The 11,354-nt window shown below is 55.6% G+C and overlaps 1 protein-coding gene and 1 long non-coding RNA gene across 5 annotated transcripts; both read right to left on the reverse strand.

The window, feature by feature from the left end:
- Nucleotides 1-1,730: 1,730 nt before the first annotated feature.
- LOC128092013 (DNA-directed RNA polymerase II subunit RPB9) lies at nucleotides 1,731-5,984 on the reverse strand. Of its 4 annotated transcripts, none has more exons than XM_052705452.1 (7): nucleotides 5,974-5,984; nucleotides 5,740-5,824; nucleotides 5,616-5,670; nucleotides 5,434-5,507; nucleotides 4,646-4,720; nucleotides 2,013-2,064; nucleotides 1,731-1,925 (listed from the first exon to the last, which is right to left on the reverse strand). In XM_052705452.1, exons 2-7 carry the CDS (start codon nucleotides 5,796-5,798, stop codon nucleotides 1,863-1,865), a joined length of 378 nt encoding a protein of 125 aa, XP_052561412.1. In that variant the 5' UTR covers nucleotides 5,799-5,824; nucleotides 5,974-5,984; the 3' UTR covers nucleotides 1,731-1,862. The 4 variants fall into 4 exon arrangements, with proteins under 4 accessions (XP_052561412.1, XP_052561411.1, XP_052561410.1 ...); XM_052705451.1 differs by lacking the exon at nucleotides 5,974-5,984 and adding an exon at nucleotides 5,901-5,919; XM_052705450.1 differs by lacking the exon at nucleotides 5,974-5,984 and having other exon boundaries at nucleotides 5,740-5,894.
- A 1,683-nt stretch (nucleotides 5,985-7,667) lies between these two features.
- LOC128092016 (uncharacterized) lies at nucleotides 7,668-9,139 on the reverse strand. The gene is made up of 3 exons (XR_008211593.1): nucleotides 8,958-9,139; nucleotides 7,910-8,079; nucleotides 7,668-7,740 (listed from the first exon to the last, which is right to left on the reverse strand). It is a non-coding gene; the product is annotated as an uncharacterized LOC128092016 (long non-coding RNA).
- Nucleotides 9,140-11,354: the final 2,215 nt, after the last annotated feature.

The raw sequence follows: 11,354 nt of genomic DNA on the forward strand, positions 1-11,354 counted from the left end.
GTGTCTGTATGGGTTCCAATGGGTCCCAATAGGTTCTATGGGGCCTCAATGGGTCTCAATGGGTTCCAATGGGTCCCTATGGGTTCTATGGGGTCTCAATGGGTCTCAATGGGTTCTATGGGGTCTATGGGGTGTCAATGGGTGTCTATGGGTTCCTATGTGTCCAAATGGGATCTATGGGGTCTCAGTGGGTCCCTGTGGGTCTCTATGGGGTCTGTGGGGTCTCAATGGGTCCCAATGGGTTCTATGGGTTCTCAATGGGTCTCAATGGGTTCCAATGGGTTCTATGGGGTCTCAATGGGTTCCAATGGGTCCCAATGGGTTCTATGGGGTCCCAATGGGTCTCTATGGGTTCCTATGTGTCCCAATGGGATCTATGGGGTCTCAATGGGTCCCTGTGGGTCTCTATGGGGTCTGTGGGGTCTCTATGGGTTCCAATGGGTCCCAATAGGTTCTATGGGGCCTCAATGGGTCTCAATGGGTTCTATGGGGTGTCACTGGGTCTCTATGGGTTCCTATGTGTCCCAATGGGATCTATGGAGTCTCAGTGGGCTGCAATGTGAGGCTGTCTGGGGATGTTTGCAATCTGGGGCCCAACTGAGCTACTCAGGGTATCAGTGAAGGAGATCTGATCTCTCTTGGGGCAATTCATGCTTTGCTGGTGTAATCTGAGACAGGGCAAAGGAGATCTGACACACAAACAGGCAGCCTAGGGATGCAGGGTGTAACGTGGAACACTGGGAGTCGGAGCACCCAGAAGGCGGTTTTGGCCCCCGTGGGGTTACTCACAGCACCAGGACTGCAGCACGGGACCCACAGCGAGACACGTGGAGCTCAGGGCATCTGTGGGAGCTGAAGCTGGGCTCCAGTGAGGGGACAAGAGCTCGGTTGAGGGCACTTGAGGCTCCTCTTGGGCACCTGGGGTGGCATTTGGAGATCCTAGGGCTGCGATTCAGGGCCCATCTGGGGGTACAAGGGATGCCTGCTGGGGACACTGCAGGGGATCTGAGACTCCGGAGCTGAAAGTGCATTTGTGCAATGAGATCCCCTTCTGCTTTCCCTTCTGCAGGTGGACAAGTCCATCTCCCTCGGCCTCTCCTCAGGACAGGTGACGAGCTCCAGCCCTGACCATCTTGATCCTTCTCGCAGCCCCTCTGTCTTGCTGACCTCGTTCCTGTGCTGGGGATATGAAATCTGCAGGCAGCACTGCAGATGATGCCTTCCCTCCATCTTCTGCCCACTGTCTTCACTCACGGCTCGAGACAAGGATATGGAGATCTTCATCATTACTATCACAAGTAAGACAGACAGAATGTGGGGCAGACGAATGCAATTACTGCCAATTAACAACCATGCCGGCCAGTGAGGCGCATCGCTGGCCTCCCCAGACTGGCAGCCCTCCTTTCCAGATCATCGCCCACCTTCTCCACAGGGCGGCTCTCAGCCTGGCAGCCCCAGCCTATGCCACAGTCACAAATACAGCCTTGCTGTAGAAAACCTTTGCTTTTGTCCTCACGGCCTTTCACGAAATGCCTGTCAGTGCATTCTGTCATCTTAAAGCCTCTTCCCAAGCAGTGAGGCCTGGAGTCCCTGTCAGTAAAGACTCAGGCAGCAAAAGCATTTGTGCAGGGACCCAGCCACACGACGGTCATCCCAAAGCCTCCCCGCTGCCCCACAGAGCTGCCTCCCATCCCATGCTGTCCCACAGAGCCACCAACACGACCCACTGCCAAAAGTCAACCGTGTTTTGTATGCAAACGCCATTCCGGCAGGTACAGAGAAGAAATCCGGCAGGTGGAAGGGGTTGCGCAGGAGTCAAGGGCTGGTTTGGGGGGTGCCAGCCAGAGCAGGGCACGCAGCCATCACTCGGTCCAGCGGTGGCCACAGTGCGGGGCTGTGCAGACATAGTAGAGCCTCATGGCATCCTGAAGAGAAGGGGGAGGCCGTGGTCACAGGAGAGGGACAGGAAGGGGTGGCAACAGCAGCTGGGGGACCTGGGAGCGGCGCCTCACCTCAGCTCTCGCACTGTGCGACTGGAAGAAAACAGCTTCCTTGTGCCCACACCTGGGGGAGAGAAAGGAAAGCGGTGACACAGGAGGGACGCGGAGCCCCTGCGTGGGGCAGGAAGCACAGGAGGGGATGTTAAATAACCCCAGAGGGAAGCAAAGGAGCTGCGAGGAGAGGACTGGTGATGTGCAGCACAGAGCAGAGCCCTGCAGCAGGAACGTGGCAGGGATACCATGCCCCCGACACCGGGCAAGTGGGAGCCCAGGGGGAAAGCAGCAGGGCTGAGGACATCTCTCTGAAAGGCAAATGGGATCCCGGGCTCCATCGGCAGAGGGGTGGTCAGCAGGGACAGGGAGGTGATCGTCCCTCTCTACTCGGCTCTTGTGAGGCCCCATCTGGAGTCCCGTGTCCAGGTGTGGAGCCCTCAGGACAAGAAAGACAGAGAGATGTTGGAAAGGGTCCAGAGGAGGGCGACTGAGATGAGCAGGGGGCTGGAGCAGCTCCCCTATGAGGACAGGCTGAGGGAGTTGGGCTCGTTCAGCCTGGAGAAGAGAAGCTGCGGGCTGAGCTCAGTGCAGCCTATCGATAGCTGAAGGGAACCTACAGCCAGGAGGGGAGGCAACTCTTGCAAAGGGCTGACAGCAGCAGGACGAGGGGAAATGGATCCAAGGAACCAAGGGGACCCATAGAGCCCCATAGGAACCCATAGAGCCCCATGGGAACCCATAGAGCCCATAGGAACCAAGGGGACCCATGGAGCCCCATAGGAACCCATAGAGCCCCATGGGAACCCATAGGAACCAAGGGGACCCATAGAGCCCATAGGAACCAAGGGGACCCATAGGAACCTATAGGAACCCATAGGAACCCACAGAGCCCCATAGGAACCCACAGAGCCCCATAGAACCCATAGGAACCAAGGGGACCCATAGAACCCATAGGAACCAAGGGGACCCATAGAGCCCCATAGGAACCCATTGAGCCCCATGGGAACCCATAGGAACCCATGGGAACACATAGGAACCAAGGGGACCCATAGAGCCCATAGGAACCAAGGGGACCCATAGGAACCTATAGGAACCCATAGAACCCATAGGAACCCATAGGAACCCATAGGAACCCATAGGAACCCACAGAGCCCCATAGGAACCCATAGAGCCCCATGGGAACCCATAGAACCCATAGGAACCAAGGGGACCCATAGAACCCATAGGAACCAAGGGGACCCATAGAGCCCCATAGGAACCAAGGGGACCCATAGGAACCCATAGGAACCCATAGAACCCATAGGAACCCATAGGAACCCACAGAGCCCCATAGGAACCCATAGGAACCCATAGGAAACCATAGGAACCCATAGGAACACATAGGAACCCACAGAGCCCCATAGGAACCCATAGGAACCCATAGAGCCCCATAGGAACCCATAGTAACCCATAGGAACCAAGGGGACCCATAGAAACCCATAGCAACCAAGGGGACCCATAGGAACCCATAGGAACCCATAGGAACCCATAGGAACCCATAGGAACCCATAGGAACCCACAGAGACCCACAGAGACCCACAGAGACCCACAGAGACCCACAGAGACCCACAGAGACCCACAGAGACCCACAGAGACCCACAGAGACCCATAGGAACCCATAGGAACCCATAGGAACCCATAGGAACCCATAGGAACCCATAGGAACCCATAGGAACCCATAGGAACCCACAGGAACCCATAGGAACCCACAGAGCCCCATAGGAACCCATAGGAAACCATAGGAACCCATAGGAACCCATAGGAACCCACAGAGCCCCATAGGAACACATAGTAACCCATAGGAACCAAGGGGACCCATAGAGCCCCATAGGAACCAAGGGGACCCATAGGAACCCATAAGAACCCATAGAACCCATAGGAACCCATAGGAACCCACAGAGCCCCATAGGAACCCATAGGAACCCATAGGAACCCACAGAGCCCCATAGGAACCCATAGGAACCCATAGAGCCCCATAGGAACACATAGTAACCCATAGGAACCAAGGGGACCCATAGAAACCCATAGCAACCAAGGGGACCCATAGGAACCAATAGGAACCCATAGGAACCCATAGGAACCCATAGGAACCCATAGGAACCCATAGGAACCCATAGGAACCCATAGGAACCCATAGGAACCCACAGAGCCCCATAGGAACCCATAGGAACCCATAGGAACCCACAGAGTCCCATAGGAACCCATAGGAACCCATAGGAACCCACAGAGCCCCCTAGGAACCCACAGGAACCCATAGGAAGCCATAGGAACCCATAGGAAGCCATAGGAACCCATCCAAGCTGAGGGAGGGAAGATTTCAGTTGGATGTGAGGGGGAAGCTCTTCCCAAGGAGAGCGGTTAGGGCCTGGAACGGGCTGCCCAGGGAGGTTGTGGATGCCCCGTCCTTGGCCGTGTTCAAGGCCAGCTTGGACGGGGTCCTGGGCAACCTGATGTGACTGTGTGTGTTTGGTGGCCCTGCTGGGCAGGGGGTTGGAACTGCGTGATCCTTGAGCTCCCTTCAACCCGGCTCATTCTGTCATCCTGTGATTCTGTGCCCCTCACATCCCTGCAGGGGCTCCTGGTCCCCCCGGGGATCCCCAAGTCCTCCTCACTTCTGGCAGGGATGGTCCTCAGTGCGCGGCAGCGTTGGGTCCTGGGAGACATCAGCGATGATCTGCGTCAGCTCACTGTGAGGAGACACCCAGATTGTTAATCAACCTCCTAACGAGCCTCAAGATAGTTAACGGCCCTGGCATCTTCCTCATTATGTTCTTATTATTTGCTCGTGGGTTGTTCCACCTTACTGCCTTCTCCTTATCAGTTACTCTCTATTTATTCCTCAATCTTACGATTCCAACTGTTCCTTTATGATTCTTATTAACTGCCTATGAATATATGAATAAATGAATAAATGAATATATGAATATATGAATAAATGAACCCCCTATTCATTTTCTCCATTAATTGCCCTCCGGTCCTCTTCCCTTATTACCGATCCTTATTAATTACTCCCCATTTACACCTCGATCACCGTTAGTAACCCAATCATTCCATTCTCATCCTTACTATGAACTGCTCCACTTTGTTCGCTGCTCTCCAGTCAGCCTGCCTTATTACCTCTCACTACCGAGCCACCTGCCAAGCACTTTCCTCACTTAATTACCCCCTCGTTAACAACCCCCACCATTTCCTTTTGAAATTGCAGCCCCCCCCCGTTCACCAGCCTCCACCGATACCCAGAACAGGGGCGGCCAATGTGCCGAGGCGGGAGGATCGAGGGGAGGACCTTAGGGGCTGCCTCGTCGGGGGGACGAAGGAGGGGATGGCAGTGGACGGCTCTGTGGGTTGGAATCGGGAGGAAGGGGTGTCGGGGCTGGGTCCCGAGGGGCTCCGCACTCACTCCACTTCATGCGTGATCTTGTTGACGTAGATGCAGCTGCTGTCGGCCTCCTGCTGGTAGTCGCAATTGCGGCACTGGGGGCAGAGATGGGAGCGGGGAGGGTCAAGGCCCGGGCCCGGCTCTGAAGGACGCGGCTCGGGGGGTGCGGGGCCCGTGGGGGAAGCCGAGCCGCGGGGCCTCACCGCGTAAAGCAGCACACGGCTCTCCTTGTCCTCCTTGGGGTACAGCATGTTGTTGCTAAAGAGACGCCAATCAGCGCGGGGCCGGAACGGGGCTCGGTCCCGGCCCCGCTCCCGCCTCTCTCACCACTCCTGGCAGAAGCGGATCCCGACGAAACCCGGCTCAGAGGGACCCTCCGACTCCATGACGGCTCCGCGCACCGCGACCGACCACCACGGCGGCTCCGCGGGGACAAAAAGCATCCGAGCGCGGCCGGAAGTTTCCGGGTACGCGCACCGCAACCGACTACGGCGGCTCCGCGGGGACAAAAAGCATCCGAGCGCGGCCGGAAGTTTCCGGGTACGCGCAGCGCAACCGACTACGGCGGCTCCGCGGGGTCAAAAAGCATCCGAGCGCGGCCGTGCGCCGGAAGCCTCTTCCCCATCCGCCCGCGCCTGCAGCTGGGCTCTGTGGGTATTATAACCTTGGAATCATTAAGGTTGGAAAAGGTAACCAAGATCTGGTCCAACCACCACCGTGCTTCCTGAGCCACGCTGCTCAGTGTCACATCTACACATCCCTTGGAAACCTCCTGGAATGGTGGCCTCTCGCTGCCCTGGGCAGCCCGTCCCAATGCCTCTCCACTCTTTCTGTTGTTGTTTTTTCCTAATATCCAACACGAACCTCCCCTGGCACAACTGAAGCCGTGACTTCCAGCTCTGCGCCGTTACCTGAGGAAACAGGCGCCTCCCACCTCGGTACGACCTCCTTTCAGGCAGTTGAGCGGAGCGATACAGCCCTCCTGAGCCTCCTCCATATTAAACAACCCAGTTCCCTCAGCTGCTCCCTGTAAAACTTCTGTTCCAGACCCTTCACATCTTTGTTGCACTTCTCTGGACGCCCTCCAGGGCCTCCATGCCTTTCTTGCAGCGAGGGGCTCAAAGCCGCACGCGGTGCTCGAGGTGCGGCAACAGCAGTGCTGAGCACATCGTCCCCCTGGTCCCGCTGACTGCGCTGTTTCTGATAGAAGCCAGGATGCCGTTGGCCTTCCTGAGCACTCGGCACAGCACTGCCTCCTATTCAGTCGGCTGTCAGTTAACATTTCCGGATCCTTTTCCTCCCTGCAGCTTTCCTCTGCCCCAAACCCGTAGTGAATGCGTGGGATCGTTGTGACCACAGTGCAGGACCCGACGCTTGGTCTTGGCAAAGGTCCCTTTCAGTGCTGGAGTCCCTTTCAGTAAAGACTCAGGCAGCAAAAGCATTCAGTCCCTCAGCTCTGTCTGTACCTGCTGTCATTAAACCAGACTCTGCACTCAGCACAGCATGTCTTTAAATCAGCCCTGGTCTCCAACGTAGCAACCAACACTCTTCTTTTTCCTCTTGTCAGACTGACGTTAGGACAGTTAGACTCAGTCCACTGATCTGGCCTGTCCAGATCCATCTGTAAGGCCTTTCTATCTTCAGGCAGATCGGTACTTCTTCCCAACTTGGTTTCATCTCCAAACGTGCTGACGGAACAGTCAGTCCCTCTTTCCAGACTGTCAGTAAGGATAATGGGACGCAGACACTGAGGACGTCGTCATTCTTGCAATGGGAGAACATGTCCGCCACTGAAGGTGTGCAGTGCGTGGTGCTTTCACAGCACGGCTGTGGTGCCACGTGGGCAGCAGCAGGGCTCTTGTAGGTTCCATTAACAGCATTTTGTTTTTTCAGTGGATCATAGAACCATAGAGTCATAGAATCCCCAAGGTTGGGAAAGACCTCCAAGCTGCCCCAGTCCAACCGTTCCCCCGTTCCCAGCAGCTCCCACTGAACCCCGTCCCTCAGCACAGCACCCAGCCTTGCCTTGAACACCCCCAGGCTCGGTGCCTCCCCCACCTCCCTGGGCACCCATTGCAGTGCTGCCCACCTTTCTGAACAGTGACACTTCCTCAAGGAAACCATAGGAACCCATAGAGACCCCACAGACCCCATAGAGACCCACAGGGACCCATTGAGACCCCATAGATCCCATTGGGACACATAGGAACCCATAGAGACCAATTGAGACCCCATAGACACCATAGAACCCATAGGGACCCATTGGGACCCCATAGAACCCATTGGGACCCATTGGAACCCATTGAGACCCATTGAGACCCATAGAACCTATTGGGACCCATTGGAACCCATACAGACCCCACAGACCCCATAGAGACCCACAGGGACCCATTGAGACCCCATAGGTCCCATTGGGACACATAGGAACCCATAGAGACCCATTGAGACCCCATAGACACCATAGAACCCATAGGGACCCATTGGGACCCCATAGAACCCATTGGGACCCATTGGAACCCATTGAGACCCATTGAGACCCCATAGAACCTATTGGGCCCCATAGGAACCCATTGAGACCCATTGAGACCCCATAGAACCTATGGGGACCCATTGGAACCCATTGAGACCCCATAGAACCCATAGGGACCCATTGGGACCCCATAGAACCTATTGGGACCCATTGGAACCCATACAGACACCACAGACCCCATAGAGACCCACAGGGACCCATTGAGACCCCATAGAGACCCCATTGGGACCCATAGAATCATAGAATCATAGAATCCTAGAATCCCCAAGGTTGGGAAAGACCTCCAAGCTCCCCCAGTCCAATCGTTCCCCCCGTTCCCATAGGGACCTATAGGGACCCATAGGGACCCATAGAGACCCATAGAGACCTATAGGGACCCATAGGGATCCATAGAGACCCATAGAGACCCATAGAATCATAGAGACCCATAGGGACCAATAGAGACCCATAGGGACCAATGGAGACCCATAGAGTCCCATAGGGACCCATAGGGACCCATAGGGACCCATAGAGACCCATAGGGACCTATAGGGACCCATAGAGACCCATAGAGACCTATAGAGACCCATAGAGACCCATAGAATCATAGGGACCCATAGGGACCCATAGAGACCCATAGAATCCTAGAATCCTAGAATCCCCAAGGTTGGGAAAGACCTCCAAGCTGCCCCAGTCCAACCGTTCCCCCGTTCCCAGCAGCTCCCACTGAACCCCGTCCCTCAGCACAGCACCCAGCCTTGCCTTGAACACCCCCAGGCTCGGTGCCTCCCCCACCTCCCTGGGCACCCATTGCAGTGCTGCCCACCTTTCTGAACAGTGACACTTCCTCAAGGAAACCATAGGAACCCATAGAGACCCCACAGACCCCATAGAGACCCACAGGGACCCATTGAGACCCCATAGATCCCATTGGGACACATAGGAACCCATAGAGACCAATTGAGACCCCATAGACACCATAGAACCCATAGGGACCCATTGGGACCCCATAGAACCCATTGGGACCCATTGGAACCCATTGAGACCCATTGAGGCCCCATAGAACCTATGGGGACCCATTGGAACCCATTGAGACCCCATAGAACCCATAGGGACCCATTGGGACCCCATAGAACCTATTGGGACCCATTGGAACCCATACAGACACCACAGACCCCATAGAGACCCACAGGGACCCATTGAGACCCCATAGATCCCATTGGGACCCATAGAATCCTAGAATCCCAGAATCCCCAAGGTTGGGAAAGACCTCCAAGCTGCCCCAGTCCAACCGTTCCCCCGTTCCCAGCAGCTCCCACTGAACCCCGTCCCTCAGCACAGCACCCAGCCTTGCCTTGAACACCCCCAGGCTCGGTGCCTCCCCCACCTCCCTGGGCACCCATTGCAGTGCTGCCCACCTTTCTGAACAGTGACACTTCCTCACGTCCAGCCTGAATCTCCCCTGCCGCAGCTTGAAGCCTCCATATAGTGACCTCCTGGGGTCTCTATATAGAGGCAAGGCTGGGTGCTGTGCTGAGGGACGGGGTTCAGTGGGAGCTGCTGGGAACGGGGGAACGGTTGGACTGGGGGAGCTTGGAGGTCTTTCCCAACCTTGGGGATTCTAGGATTCTAGGATTCTATGGTCCCAATGGGGTCTCTATTGGGTCTCAATGGGTCCCTGTGGGTCTCTATGGGGTCTGTGGTGTCTGTATGGGTTCCAATGGGTCCCAATAGGTTCTATGGGGTCTCAATGGGTTCCAATGTGTCCCAATAGGTTCTATGGGGTCTCAATGGGTCTCTATGGGTCCCAATAGGTTCTATGGGGTCTCAATGGATCTCAATGGGTTCCAATGGGTCCCAATGGGTTCTATGGGGTCCCAATGGGTCTCTATGGGTTCTATGGTGTCTATGGGGTCTCAGTGGGTCTCTATGGGTTCCTATGTGTCCCAATGGGATCTATGGGGTCTCAATCGGTTCCAGTGGGTCCCAATGGGTCCCTATGGGTTCTATGGTGTCTATGGGGTCTCAATGGGTCTCTATGGGTTCCTATGTGTCCCAGTGGGATCTATGGGGTCTCAATGGGTCCCTGTGGGTCTCTATGGGGTCTGTGGGGTCTCTATGGGTTCCTATGGTTTCCTTGAGGAAGTGTCACTGTTCAGAAAGGTGGGCAGCACTGCAATGGGTGCCCAGGGAGGTGGGGGAGGCACCGAGCCTGGGGGTGTTCAAGGCAAGGCTGGGTGCTGTGCTGAGGGACGGGGTTCAGTGGGAGCTGCTGGGAACGGGGGAACGGTTGGACTGGGGGAGCTTGGAGGTCTTTCCCAACCTTGGGGATTCTAGGATTCTAGGATTCTATGGGTCTCTATGGGTCTCTATGATTCTATGGGTCCCTATAGGTCCCTATGGGTCTCTATGGGTTCCTATGGGTCTCTATGGGTCTCTATTGGTCCCTATGGGTCTCTATGGGTCCCTATGGGTCTCTATGATTCTATGGGTCTCTATGGGTCTCTATGGATCCTTATGGGTCCCTATAGGTCCCTATGGGTCTCTATGGGTCCCTATGGGTCCCTATAGGTCCCTATGGGAACGGGGGAACGGCTGGACTGGGGCAGCTTGGAGGTCTTTCCCAACCTTGGGGATTCTGGGATTCTATGGTTCTTTTATTATCTCTATACCCGGTGTGAGATTAAGAAACAACGGTTCAGATGTTGGTCCGAGCAGTTTATTACAAATCTTAATTAGGGAAATGGGGAAGGGGAGGACGGACACTACTATGAATTAGGGTAAAGGGGAAGGGAAGGGGGGCGATAGAAAAGATAGGAAAGAAGAAGCAAGGAGTTTTTATAGGAGGCAAGAGGGAGGTGGTCAGCGCCGTGCATCCAGCCAGGTTCATGGTTGAGTCTTTGATCTTCAGCAGCGGTGGGTCGTCGGGCGTTGCTCTGTTGTTGACGACAAGAAGAACAACGAGAACAACGAGGGCGACCATGGCGACGATGGCCCCTCTTCACAGAACCACAGGATGACAGAATGAGCCGGGTTGAAGGGACCTATGGGTTCTATGGGTTCCCATGGGTTCCTATGGGGCTCTGTGGGTTCCTATGGGTTCCTATGGGGCTCTATGGGTTCCTAGGGGCCTCTATGGGTCCCCTTGGTTCCTATGGGTTCTATGGGTTCCTATGGGTCCCCTTGTTTCCTATGGGGCTCTATGGGTCCCCTTGGTTCCTATGGGTTCTATGGGTTCCCATGGGTTCCTATGGGGCTCTATGGGTTCCTATGGGGCTCTATGGGTCCTCTTGGATCCTATGGGTTCCTATGGGTTCCTATGGGTCCCCTTGGTTCCTATGGGGCTCTGTGGGTTCCTATGGGTTCCTATGGGGCTCTGTGGGTTCCTATGGGTTCCTATGGGTTCCTATGGGTCCCCTTGGTTCCTATGGGT

The sequence above is a fragment of the Tympanuchus pallidicinctus genome, unplaced genomic scaffold (genome assembly GCF_026119805.1).
Source record: "Tympanuchus pallidicinctus isolate F22 unplaced genomic scaffold, pur_lepc_1.0 scaffold58, whole genome shotgun sequence".
Taxonomy (NCBI): Eukaryota; Metazoa; Chordata; class Aves; order Galliformes; family Phasianidae; genus Tympanuchus; species Tympanuchus pallidicinctus.

What these genes read in the sequence shown, in the direction of transcription:
- LOC128092013 (XM_052705450.1), bottom strand. Translation starts at nt 5,855, where the DNA reads ATGCTTTTTGTCCCCGCGGAGCCGCCGTGGTGGTCGGTCGCGGTGCGC. An exon ending in AAGATCACGCATGAAGTGGA is followed by an intron (nt 4,721 to 5,433) that starts GTGAGTGCGGAG and finishes GTCTCCTCACAG; the next exon opens with TGAGCTGACGCAGATCATCG. An exon ending in GAGGACCATCCCTGCCAGAA is followed by an intron (nt 2,065 to 4,645) that starts GTGAGGAGGACT and finishes TCTCTCCCCCAG; the next exon opens with GTGTGGGCACAAGGAAGCTG.